Source organism: Diospyros lotus, chromosome 1, assembly GCF_014633365.1.
Source record: "Diospyros lotus cultivar Yz01 chromosome 1, ASM1463336v1, whole genome shotgun sequence".
Taxonomy (NCBI): Eukaryota; Viridiplantae; Streptophyta; class Magnoliopsida; order Ericales; family Ebenaceae; genus Diospyros; species Diospyros lotus.
In genome coordinates, this window is record NC_068338.1 from 8411801 (window position 1) to 8425795 (window position 13995).

At 38.2% G+C, this 13995-nt stretch overlaps 1 protein-coding gene across 2 annotated transcripts in view; it reads left to right on the plus strand.

The window, feature by feature from the left end:
* LOC127794182 (nuclear pore complex protein NUP214) overlaps positions 1-13995 on the plus strand; it is a 130986-nt gene that overhangs the window by 76148 nt on the left and 40843 nt on the right. For both annotated transcript variants that reach the window (XM_052325151.1, XM_052325218.1), the window contains exon 7: positions 6310-6449. In XM_052325151.1, coding sequence (XP_052181111.1) covers positions 6310-6449 — 140 coding nt within the window. The remainder of the gene's footprint in view (positions 1-6309; positions 6450-13995) is intronic.

The window sequence follows — 13995 nt, forward strand, 5'->3', positions numbered from 1 at the left end:
GCTCCCTAACTCTTCTAATTCATCTTCATCATCCCCCCCTTTCCCCTTTTTAGAAATATTAACAGAGTATCTCATCAAATCTTCATCCTGCTTCTTATTCTTCTTCTTACTCTTTGCCTCAGTATTAGCATTCTTGCATTTAGTTTTATCATCTGGAGAAGATTTTGGACATGCAAAAATATTTCCGAAAATGTAGCCGATGTGTTCTTTGACTCTGTAAACTCCTCCAGTCATAACTTTACCACACCATTTGCATTTAACTTTATCTGTATTCTTCGGATTAATTAACATTCCATACTCCCATCCGACATCATTTGATTTCCTTTTAAGAATTGAGGCGGCATCGGATGACGCTTCCGTACTCCCAATTCCATCCGACATGACTTTTTTTTTTTTTCCTGAGTAAATTGACATTGAATGATTAAATTAAAATAGACAACTAGCTAGCAAATAGCAAGCAGCAACAACAAGCAGCAACAAAGGCAGCTTGATGCATGCTACTTGTTAGCTTTGTTTGTTGCTTGCTTGTAAGTTACAAATATTAAATTTTTTAAAACATTAATAAATATTCAAATAAGTGAATAACAAATAATCAAATATTAACATAAATAATAAATTAAATAACAAAAAAACAAAAAGAAAAGAGGCAACAGCAAGCAAGCAGCACGCTGCTGCTTGCTTACTGCTTACCAGAGGAGGCAGAGGGCAAGTGAGGAAGATGAAACTGTAAGAGATAGAGAGAGTGGAATAAAGGTTGGTGGCGAGTTCACCGTTCATGATGGGCGGCGACGAGAAGGCTAACAGGAATGGAAAATGGAGACAACGACTCTGCAACTGCAAGAGATGGTGGCAGCGTGCGAGCATGAGAGAGGCGACGATGATTGCGACTCTGCAATAGACAGTCGGTGGCAGTGCGTGTGAGAGAGAAGGGGAAATCGACGAGAGAGAAGGGGTAACGAGTAAGGGGAAACAAAAACCCTAATAAATTTATACTAAATTGATTGACGTGGCCCAGGCAGTCGATTAGGCCATAATCGGCCAGGCGGTTCACGCGGCTAGCGTTCGCCTTGGCTGCCTAGGCGCCGCCCGGTACCAATTAGTTGGGCCGGTGCCTAAGGGGGCCGATTTGGCCACAATCGCAGCTGCCAGTGTCCGCCTAGCGTCTCGGCGTCGCCTAGGCTGCGTTTTAGTTCACTGCCTCCTATATCGGGGGTCTCTGGCCGATGTATTGTTCTATTGTTTCTTAAGAAAGGCTCGGTTCTATCCATGGGAGGGAATTCAAAGGCCATACTCATCGAGTTTTGGCGTGTGGACATCAACATGAGTTGTTGAAGTTGCGCTCCTAGCTCCTCCCTCATTTGCACCATCTCTTCTTGCATCTATACTAGCGTTCCATCCAGTCTCATTTCCAATCCTTCTATTGAACCTTCTAGGTTATGATCGATCGCCATGATCGCCTCATGGTTGCGACCATTCCCCAGCTCAAGCTGATCGACTTGCCTCTGGACTTCGAACATGGACGAGCTGACTTGTTGCAGCTGAGATTCCATGTTCTTCATGCGGGTTCCTTCCGCCATAACTTATATAATTTTTGGCCGGGATTGAGCTTTGATACCAAATTGTTACTGTCCTAGACAAAGACAATGAACTTCCTTTGACTCGGTGAGATTCAAGGGGACTAGCAGAGAGAATTGGGTAGGGAGGATAGAAAGAACAGAGGAAGAAAAGAGAATCGAGTGAGACGAGAGAGAGATGGAGAGAAAATGGGATAATTTTTTATCCAGTCTTTTCATGCCTTCTCCCACGGAATGGGATGAATACATATAGGTGCTTGGTGTGAGAGTGGATGCAACAAATCATCCCCCCTCTAGCGGTTACAACAAACTATTTTGTCCTTTTCCTAAGGCCTTACACGTGGCTCTCTAATCTAACAGAATTTGATAGTTGGAATATAAATGCAACAGTCAAAATAAAAGAAGTACAGCATAGCCTATTGAATAAACAAGAATAAGACTGAAATTAAATGCAAAAAATAGCCATAGTTGTGACAATCTTCTTGAGGTTTATATGGATTCACCTCTTGGGTTTGTTGCTGGGGGAGTCTTACCTTGTTCGTCACCTTAAGAAATCCTTATATGAGTTGAAGTAATCTCCTTAGTGTTGGTTTGGTTGTTTTGGTCTGTAGTTTAGTCTTTTGGATTGGTTAGGATTTTTTGATCATTCTGTTTTCTATCACCATGTGTGGAGAATTAGGGTAAGAACTTCTATATGTTTCATTGAATGGAATGGAGAGATATATACTGTAGAGAATTTATAGACATGGAAAGGAGCAAATTTTCCTAATCACCTAATGAAGGTAAGATTCTATATATAGGAGGCTAATTACTTCCTTAATTCTAGCCTTGAATCTCCATTCTTAATTCTAGAATTCTACAGCCTTGATTCTTGACAATCAATCATAGCCTTGATTCTCGACACTCCCTCTCAAGCTTGTGATTAGGCATTGTCCATTCCTAACTTGCCTATAATCTTATGAAAGAGTGGATTGTTGAGTCCCTTAGTTAGGACATCTGCCAGTTGTGATTCACTTGGTACATAGGGTGTACAAATGAGACCACTGTCAAGCTTTTCCTTAATCAAGTGTCGGTCAACTTCGATATGTTTTATTCGATCATGTTGCACAAGATTGTGTGCAATGCTAATTGAGATCAGCTAAATAACTTGTCTCTTTGCTTCTTTTGCTCATTTAGATCAGCTATAATTTGTAGCATAGCGTTAAAATCTGTGACAATAGACTGAATACGACCCTATGAAGTTGGACGAAAATGCTATATGTTTTATTCATATGCAGCCCTAGTTATAGGGTTAGATATTTATAGCTTTGGAAAGATTACAATAAGGAAAGATTACAATACAACACATTAGGAAAGTATCCTAATTTGAAATTAGGAAACTATCCAAACAAGATTTAAAAACTTTTTAAAAAACTTTAGGCTTGATTCTTAGAGGATATGTTTCTGAATCCCACAATCTCTTGTTGCTTGTTGGACAAATGGGCCTGATTCTTAGAGGATATGCTTCTGAATCCCCCCAATTTCTGTTGCACAACTTCCTTCCCGTGCAACTTGAAGCAGGTTTCTCGAGTATGTTTAGGATTTTTATAGTAGGAGCACCACAAACCTTCCTTCCCTTGTGACTTAAATTGCCCATCAGTCCTTCCTTTTTGAGATTTGAACTTTGATCCTTCTCCTTTGTTAGTTAACATGGTTGATCCTTCAGAATTCGTTTCCCCTAGCATTGCTATTCTTCTAATCTCCTCGCTTTGGATAACAGAAAAAAATCTCATTGAGAGTTGGAAGCTTTTCTCTTCCAAGGACTTGAATTGTTACTTGGTCATATTTGGTGTTGATTCCGGCTAAGAACTCCACAATTCTATCTCTCTGAAGTATAGAATTGAGGGTGGCTGCATCTTTACCACATACTATTTTAATGTCTTGGTAGTGGTCAAGTTCCAGCCAATACCCATTCATCTTGTTATAATACTCAGTGACTGTTAAAGCCCCTTGTTTAGTGCCACTCAATTTCATCTTAATCTTAAGAATAACAGACACATCCTGGATTTTAGAGTATGTACGTTTAACTGTTTCCCATGTCTTTAGCAGCGGACAAAATCATGTAATTTTTACTGACCTCAGGCTGCACAACATTCCATAGCCATGACATGATCATGGAGTCTCCTATATCCCAAGCTGGGAAGCCTGGATCAGATGCCTTGGGGCCTGGATCTGTTAAAGTGATGCAGCTTTCCTCTACCCTTTAGGAAAGTCTTTACTAGTTGTGCCCATTGTAGGTAATTCCGTCCATCCAATCAGTAAGATTGGTGCATCCTGGGTAGATCACCAGTAGGGAGACCCCCCATTGGAGTATCAAACGTGCTGGTCTCTCCCGAAGTCATGGCTGGAGTGATCTTGGAGATTTCAGACATGATCGAAGAAGTAGATGAAGTAGTATAGTGCAATTAAGGAAAAACAATAAGGACTTGAGGGCACTAATGGCCCGGCAATGAAGGCTGAAAAAGGTTGAAGGGCAATGAAGGCCATAATGATCTTAGAAGCATGTGTTGGAGAGAATGAGACATCTCGGTTATAGTCTTATTCTCTTATTCTTTATATTCCTTGTTGTGTGTTCTGCTGTATTGTATTTTGGATAGTTGTATTATTTGCTTGTAGTTCTGTTTGTAGCAGATTATTAGTTAGCTGCGTGTGTTGAGCTCTGTTGTTAAGGCTATATATATGTGTTAGCCTTTCGGTTGTTGTGCAGAGATTTAATTTTCTTTAATCAAACATTTGGATGAGGTGCTTTCTTTCAGATCTCCTATTTTTCATTCAGTTTCATTCTGTTACAGCATGGCTATAATACCATGTATAATACCATGTGAAATTGGATGGAAAAGCTATCTGTTTTATTCACTTGCAGCCCTAGTTATAGGGTTAGATATTTACAGCTTTGGAAAGATTATAATAAGGAAAGATGACAATACAACACATTAGGAAAGTATCATAATTTGAAATTAGGAAACTATCCAAACAAGATTTAAAAACTTTCTAAAAAACTTTAGCATTCTGGAAGCAGTCACGGATGGCTGCTTTCCTTTCTCTTTGAAGCAATCATTGATTGCTACTTTCCTTTCTTGATTGCTTTTCTTCCTCTTGAATCTTCTCACGTCATCATACCCAATTAAGTAGGCACATCGGAGTCCCCCTTTTGAATACAGAACAAATTACTAATGATAGTGTATAAACGTACAATATCATTTGTGTATAGCTGCTTAGCATGAGACCAAATATCGAAACAGTTCTCATAGACACGAAATAAGGGGATTGAATCGACATCTATTGACTGCCACAACAATGTAACCAACCGTGCATCTATGTGATCCCATACAGTCTTATTTGCTATAGCAATGCTAGAAAGCTTCGTAGTCAAATGGTCACTAACACCATGCCCGCGAAACCGCATTTGAACAAACGTTGACCATGACATATAAGTCTTACCATTCAATTTGTCAGTGGTAATGGTTGTAATACCAGAAAAAGATGGTACAGTATATGAACAATCACAAATATAGTCATAGTTGAAGAGGATCTCATCATTCCGGGATTTGAAGAGGCTATAGCGCAAAACCCAAGCCCATCTAGCAATAGCTCAACCCGGATCTAAATCAAAATCTTTCAAACCAAAGTGTTGTGAAACAGATCTGAACCTGATGACCTAAGACAGATCTAAAGCTACTGCAAACCAGATTTGAAACTATAAATCCCAAAGCTGGTTCAGATGGCTAACGGTGACGAAAATGGTTGACGGCGACGGAAGGAGAAACGATAGTGATGACAAATCAGCGAAACGGTAGCGATAGATGTGAGATCTGAAACTGGCCACGATGGAAGGAGAAACAGTGGCGATGTCAGATCAGCAAAGTAGTGGCGATGTCAAATGGAAACAGCAACACGAGATTTGAGAAACGGCCGCGATGCACGAGATTTGAGAAACCAACATTGGATAGCGGCGGCAGACAAAGTGACCGGCGACGGCGGTGCTAGAACTAGGGTTGGGTTAGGGTTTGTCTAGTGGCATTGATACCATGTTGTATTTTGAGAGGAGAAAAGTTTTCTAATTTTTTATTCACAATGAGGTGTGTAGATATATATATATATATATACCAATCTACAATGTACAACCTTGGGACAACATATCTTCCTAATATATATGTACAACACTATCTAGCATATATATTATATATGTTCAACACTAGTTCTAACAAATATTATTTTATAGCTAGATAAAAATTTTTATTACCATGGCAAGACAGCTGATATATGGACCCTTGTCATTGGGTTTCCTTTCTTTGGTTGATGAAAGTATAAGCATATAATCATAGACAATGATCAAGGAATGACATCATTTCTTCTGACTCCTGGTTTATGAAACACATTATTTGCCATCTTAAAAAGATGGAAAAAACATCTCTATATGTGGGATAGCTTGCATATATTTGGCCATTTGTGGACCCTGCAAGCAGCCCCGTGCATTGGGTTGCCTCTTATTTCTTGCGACTCCTTGTTTATTTAATATATTATTTTTACCATCTCAAAAGCATGGAAATAACATCTGCATGTGTGGTGTAAAGTTGCATGTATTTTATTCTATGCTGACCCTGTTATGAACATTTTGCATTGGGCTGGCTTTTGTTGTTTTATGTAATATTTGACAGATTCATCATGAATAATCTACTAAATCTTTCTGTGACAGCCAGCTTGCAATTACAGCTAACCGGAAGAGTACAGACCAGCACATTGTACTATTTGGTTGGTCACAAGGAGAAGAGAACAAAGAAGCTGCTGTTATTGATATTCTGAGAGACACCCTATTGCCAAAGATTGATCTTCAAGGTGCTGAAACTAATAGACTAGGCAAACTTATATTTAGTTGTTTTATTCTTCTTGCTTTTCAATTATGAAATTGCACCCAAACCCCGTGGTTTGGGTCTTTTTAGGGAGACCCCCTATCATTTAAAACTGCATCTAGAGGTCCCTGTGTTTTGTATTTTATCCTGGGCACCCCTCCATCAGTTTTCTGCAAGAACGACTTTAATAAAAATTAAATTACTTTATTCCCATTCTTAATCTCTTTTTTCTAATTAAAAAAAGAAAACAAGAAGCTGTGGTCATTGGTTGCTCTTGGACGCCGCCTTGCTGCTGGTGACTGTTGTCTTTTTCTTCCCTATTCTCCTTGGCCGACAACTTGGGTTTTTTTTTTTTCTTTGGGGGGGGGGGGGGGGGGGGGGGTGTGTTCCGTTGGAACTTTGTCCAAGACTGCAACATTGGGTTGTGATTGGATAGTCACTTGTTTTTATGTGCCATATGTGGGTTGAGCAGGATACAAGAGCTTTTGTGGTATGATGGATCTCACTTATGGAGTTAAGAAAACCATACTCATTATTTTCCTTCTTCCTTAGACTCCCTTTTTCTTTTAATATATGATTTATCTCTATAATTAGTTTCTTTGGTTGCTGAGGCTCAGTGTGTTGCCTTTGTATGAAGTTTTCAACCCTCTAACCTGCATTTGCTAATTAAGTTCAACTACCATCTAGCAGTTTGTTTTTATACAGTTGTGTTGGTTATACAAGGGAAAGAAAAATATTTGGGCTTCTTCATGTTGTAATGGTGAGGTCAGGAACCAAGCTAGCATATGCTTTGGAGTTGCTTGAATAGTAGGTTCTTCTTTGTCTCATCTTTTTTTCAGACAATCTTCTGGGGAAGGGAATCCATCTTTGCCTTGGAAAGGGGTTTGGCTCTCTAAGGCCCCTTCATGTATATTCAGTTTGCACCCCCTTTACTTCCTTCTAATGCAGTATTCATGTTTCCATGTAATATTGGTCAGTTTTGCAATATTAACTATGTGATGGAACATAGCTATATCAATTATGTTCATTCACTACCATCTCATGAAAGTTTTTCATATGAAGATGGTGTTGCAACTTTCTCTCATCATTCCCATTGAATTGTTAACCACCATCCTATCTAAAAGTTTAAGCTGGTAGATAGAGGGTTAATTTTATAATCTATATTCTCTTTTTTGTCACGACCTAGGGTTTTCTTAGGGTTTGGATGGGAAATTGAGAGTGGGGAAGAATAGATAGAAATGGAGGGAGATAGCAAGAATAGAGGGAGAACAGAGGAGATCGAGAGGGAGAACAAAGAATTGGGGGGAAATTAGAGAGGGAGAATTTGAGAGAGAAATTCAGTTTATCATTTCACAATATGACTAATTCTCTAGGTTACAGCTTATTTATAGGCTTTCTAGGTAAATGTACAAACTAGCAAAGCAATAAGGTACAACCACTAACTAATACATGTAATATCCTATGCCTAATCTATGCTTGGGATCGTGATAATCCCATCTCCTTGAGAGGTCTCTTATCCCCAAGAAACTTATTACAACTGAGCTGTTGTTTTCATCCAATTCCCATCTTCACTATCTGGTTTCTTCTTCACATTTTCTTGTTCTTTTCTCTTACTTTCCTTTTCTTTTGTTTTTCCTTTACTTTTTCCCTAATAGTAACAATACTATGATTTGTTGCAACACCAAGTTTAGCCATCCATCTTTTCCCTATCGCAATTAAAAATAGTTCCAATTTACCTGTAATTCCTGCAACCTTATCATTTCCAATCGTAGAAAGGACTTCAAACTTCTTTGCGGGCCAAAACTTGATTTGACGCTACACCTCCCCAAGTGGAATATGAATAATGAAGACAACATCATTTACTTCCTGATTGCTGGTGTACACCAAAAGCTTACTTTCAACAAAATTTTCCTCCAGTGGAACCTCGATAACTTCTTCGGCAATTGCCATTCCTTTCTTGTCGTCCTGAATTTGCCTGATCCAATTTAGTGTTTTTCCTCATTCCTTGCAACTACCGTTTCTATTCTTAGGACCTCATCAACCTCGTACCTCTCATCAGCTGCATGAAGGCTATCTTGATCACAATCCTCCTCTTCCAATGTTACTTCATCAGCTTTCTGCAAATATAAAATGTGATCCTCACTGATATTGTAACATCCCGTTCGAGCGATAGGAAGGACTGGAACAACTTACCCTGATGGGCCTACGCGAACTTCCCAGAGGGGTCACCCATCCTTGGATTACCCCAGGTCAAGCACGCTTAATTTGGGAGTTCTTTGCCAACATTCAGCCCAAAAGGTATCCAGCTGGTGTTGTTTCCTTTCTTACACTATCCTCGATATATACTAACTTCTCTGGGCTCTCGGGGTATTACAGATATCCTTGTCCAATCTCTCTTACTTGCTGAAGTCTTTAGTTACAACTGGCTGGTCCAACTTTGATTTTTCCTCAGAATCTTGCTCTACTTGATTTGCAGCCTTAGAAGCTCTTTCAATCTATTGGTTGCTCTTAAGATAAGTTTTAGGCGGCACCTCATGCTTTCTATAAATGGCTTCTAGTGCCAATTCTTGAAACCTTGCCTTCTCAGCCACTTGTTCTACTGTGGATGGATACATAGGCCTCAACACATCATTAAGACCATTAATGAATTCCGACACAAAGGAAGACTCATTCAAGGTCGGATGAGAATTGAGCATTAGCGCTTTCAATTCCTCAAACCTAACCTTATAATCTGTTACGGAGCCTTTTTGTTTTAGATTATTCAATTTTTCATTGCACCTCTTAACTCTGACCTGATTTAATTTTAATCCACCTGCTGTTTGCAAACTGGAAACATTAGGTATGCTTCCAATGCTTCTCAAATTGGTCCTATTGTGGATCTAGAGCTTTCCTTTATCTCTGAAAGCTGACTCCATGGATGAGTAATGTCAAGATCTCCACCTGTCGTCGGATCTGATATATTTCTTTGAGTAATTGGATTTGAATATTCTTTAGAAAGTAACTCAGCTAGAAGGCGAATCTGAAATCATTTGGCCACCATAATCGTAATTTCATCTAGTTGTTTGTTGAATTTAGTGCATGTTTCCTCAAGTCTTGCGTCCATGGCTCACTTCTAAAACTGCTTTTGCTACTCAACTCTTCCTCCTAAATTTGATCAACTCAGTTGCAGCTTCCTGGAAGTCGCCTACTATCTGTTTTAATAACGTAGATCCAACCGTGTAACTAGGGTTTCAAATGTGAAATGAAAATCACACAAGGAGAAAAATGAGAATGAGAGGTTTTGAAGAATGCCTCGATCAATGAATTAATCGAATTGGAATATGATGTAGTTGAACTATTTATATCAAGCTATCATTTACAACAAACTAACTAATCCTTTACTAAATACAACAAACAAGATAACTAATCACAAGAATTCACTAATACTATTCAACATCAATTTTTTCAACAAACTGCTCGGAAATCACCTGAGTATGAATCTGATCTAAAACCGTTTCTTGAATTTATCGACATTGAGATATGAGATGACTGAGTTCGTCATTGACCCACCTTCAAATGCAGCTAGGATTAATATCAATTGCTTTGGATCAATCAACAATTGTTGATGGTCAATCAATCGCTCAAGGATCTGCTTCCCACTTCGCCTTCCTTCTCACCTCTATCACATGCAGTGACCTAGATCGATTTTGAGAATTGCTTGCGAACTGCCAAAGAATCAACTGCTTTGCTCGATTATGATGTCATATCAGAATTACTGTATCGACTTTGTATCTATAATTTTTGTGACTCGATCGGCTCTGTTGCGCTTTTCTGAGAGTTGACTTTCTTGTCACTTGCTGCTTTTGACTTCAAACTCAACCTTCATGAATTCTATAGAGAGTCGTTGGCTTTGCTGCAATCTTCTGAGAATTCCATCGACTCGTCAAGGTAGATAAAATCGGGATTTGAAGTGGGATCGAAAAAGAGTCTATAAAATCGGATTGTAAAATCGAATCGTAAGATTTTAAAGACAATTAAAATTACCCTTTAATTTTTGTAAATATATGTTTATAATAATATAATTTTATAAAAAATCAATTAATATTATTTAATAAATTGATTATTCCATATTATAAATGAAATGCATGTACTTATTTCGAAATTACTTTATCTATCAATTTTAAAAATACTAAATAATATGAAATTTCTAAATATTAAGTCCTTCATTTATCATCATTCATCCATCCATAATCAAAACATGGTTAAAGTTATCACAAATCAATTGTTAGTTTGCATGATTTATGCAATTTTAAAGTTATCACAAATCAATTCTTAGTTTGCATCAAAACATGGTGTTCAAAATTTAAAGCATAAATAAAATCCCCATTTTATGCGATTTTACCCACATGCGGTTTTACGATTCTACCCATTAAAATCATGATTTTATGTGATTTTACCTAATTTCGATTTTGCATGCGATTTGAGTTATTTGGGTGTCTCTGACGCGTAAAATTGTACGCGTTGAATTGGGATTTTAACAACAATGAACTCTGTTGAATTAGTGGTATTGAATCGCTAGAATCGCTTGCAGAATTAGCTTCGTTGAATTGTGGCTATGAATCGCTTATCACGCTTCTGTTGTGCCGCTCTGATCTGCCTTCAACTTCACTCGAAATCATTGTCAAAACTCACCTAGCCTGCTTCGCCTTCAATTTTGAGCCTATATTATCGGAATTCACCTGATTGTTAACTAGAAATTTCTTTGCTATCTACCGAGAAATGATCGGCTCTGATACCAAATGTCACTACTTAGGGTTTTCCTAGAGTTTGGATGGGAAATTGAAAAGAGTAAGGGGAAGAATTAGACAAAAATGGAGGAAGATAGCAAGAATAGAGAGAGAATAGAGAGGAGATCGAGAGGGAGAACAGAGAATTTCAAGGGAAATTAGAGAGCGAGAATTTGAGAGAGAAATTCAGTTTATCATTCCACAATATGAGTAATTCTCTAGATTACAGCCTATTTATAGGTTTTTTAGGTAAAGGTACAAATCAACAAAGTAGTAAGGTACAACCACTAACTAATACATGTAATATCCTATGCCTAATCTACCCTTGGGGTTGTGACAATTTTTATTCTAATAAATTCCCTTGCAAGAGGGTGGTGTTAGGAAGAGCATCCAGCATAAAATTTTGCCGCATTGTTCTTTTGCATGGATTTGTATTGTCAATATGACTTACAGGAGTTAATTGACATTTTGAATGCCATAGCATTGACCCTAACGTGGTTAGGATAAGGTGTAGTTGATGATTTTATAAACTAATTTGGTATACCATTGATTGTCATGGGATAATTTGTTTATATACATGTCAAGAAGACTGAAAAACAGATCTTATTAATCTCAATGAAATGCCAAGACATATATACACATGCGCCTATCTTGAATAGGCAAGATCCTAAGGCTAATTAGGAAGGATTCTTAATTATTAGTTGCCTAATCTAGCTTAGGAAATATTTACAGAAAGGAAATAAATCACACACCTATTGATATAATCAAATCAATCTAGAATATAAAGAATATATGATACAAACACTTTTAGGAAACCAATCATTAATTCGGTAATCTTCATATTAGGAAAGTATAGAATTTCCGGCTTTCTAACACTCCCCCTCAAGATGGAGCGTGATATCATGCATGCCCATCTTGCTCAAGAACCTGTGATACACATTACAGGGGAGACCTTTAGTCAAGATATCTGCCAATTGTTCTCCTATAGGAACAAAGGGTGTGCAGATCAAGCCACTCTCTAGTTTTTCTTTAATAAAGTGTCTATCAACCTCAACATGCTTAGTCTTATCATGTTGGACTGGGTTGTGAGCAATGTTGATGGCTGATTTATTGTCACAATAAAGCCTCATTGGAGCTGACCAACTCACTTTTAAGTCTTCCAACAGAATTTTCAGCCACAATAACTCACAAATACCTAGAGCCATGGATCTAAATTCAGGTTCAGCACTTGACTTAGCCATCACATTCTGTTTTTTACTTCTCCAAGTGACAAGATTTCCACCAAGAAAAGTGCAATAACCCGAAGTAGACCTCCTCTCAACAATAGAGCCAGCATAATCTGCATCTGCATATGCTTCTAGAGTCAATTCTCCTCCCTTTTTAAACAAAATGCCCTTACCAGGCGTCCCTTTAAGATAGTGAAGAATTCGATGCACTGCTTTTAGATGACTCTTATTAGGACAATGCATAAATTGACTAGCCACACTTACCGCATATGCAATATCTGGTTAAGACTGAGATAAATAAATAAGTCCTCCTACCAACCTTTGATAGGATTCCTTATCTGTTGTACCTTTTTCCGAATCAGCACCAAATCTATGATTTGGCTCAATAGGTGTATCAACAGCCCTGCCACCAAGCATACCAACATCTGTCAAAAGATCTAACACATATTTATGTTGAGAAATAAATATTCCTTCCTTAGATCGAGCAACTTCGATACCTAGAAAATATTTTAATTTCCCCAACTCTTTTATCTCAAATTCTTTAATCAAACACACTTCAAAAACTTCATTCCTTCTTTATCATCCCCGGTAACAATAATATCGTCAACATAGACGAGCAAGGCAGTAAGTTTCCCATTTTTCGAATAATGTATAAAGAGAGTGTGATCCGCTTGGCTTTGCTTGTACCCTAAACCAACCATAACTCGTGCAAACTGCCCAAACCACGCTCTTGGTGACTGTTTTAGTCCATATAGAGCCTTTTTTAAACGGCACACCACATTTTCTCCTTGAGTTTGAACTCCAAAACCAGGAGGCACTTCCATATAAATCTCCTCTTCTAGGTCCCCATGCAAAAAAACATTTTTTACATCAAATTGTAGAAGAGGCCAGTCAAAGTTAGCTGCTAATGATAGTAAAACTCTCACTGTGTTCATCTTTGCAACCGGGGCAAAAGTTTCAAGGTAGTCCATCCCATATGTTTGAGTATACCCCTTAGCTACTAGCCGACTTTATACCTTTCTAGAGATCCATCAGATTTATATTTCACTGTGAAAACCCATCTACACCCCACCAGCTTCTTCCCTTTTGGTAACTTAGTTAACTCCCAAGTCTGATTTTTTTCAAGAGCTGCCATCTCAACCTTCATGGCATCCTTTCAATTTTTATTGCTTAATGCTTCAAATAAGGTTTTTGGAATGGGGATAGAATGTAGGTTTGTCAGAAAGGCTTTATGAGCTGGAGATAAGTGGGAGTAAGTCAAGAATAGGTGCAAGGGTTGCCTCGTACAGGTTCGAGTTCCCTTCCTTAGGGCAATTGGAATGTCAAGATCATCTAAATTAGGTTCAGATTCTTGATTGGTAGAGGAATTTGGTTCTGATGTGTTAGAATCAGGGCAACACATAGGCTCGAGTTCTGAATCAGGGCTCGGATGAGAATTTGGACTTGGTGCGGGTAGTTTAGCATTTGGACTTGGTGCAGGTAATTCAGCATGGTTAGGTTCAAGAGGATCTGAGACTTTTCTCCTTGAATAGACCTTTAG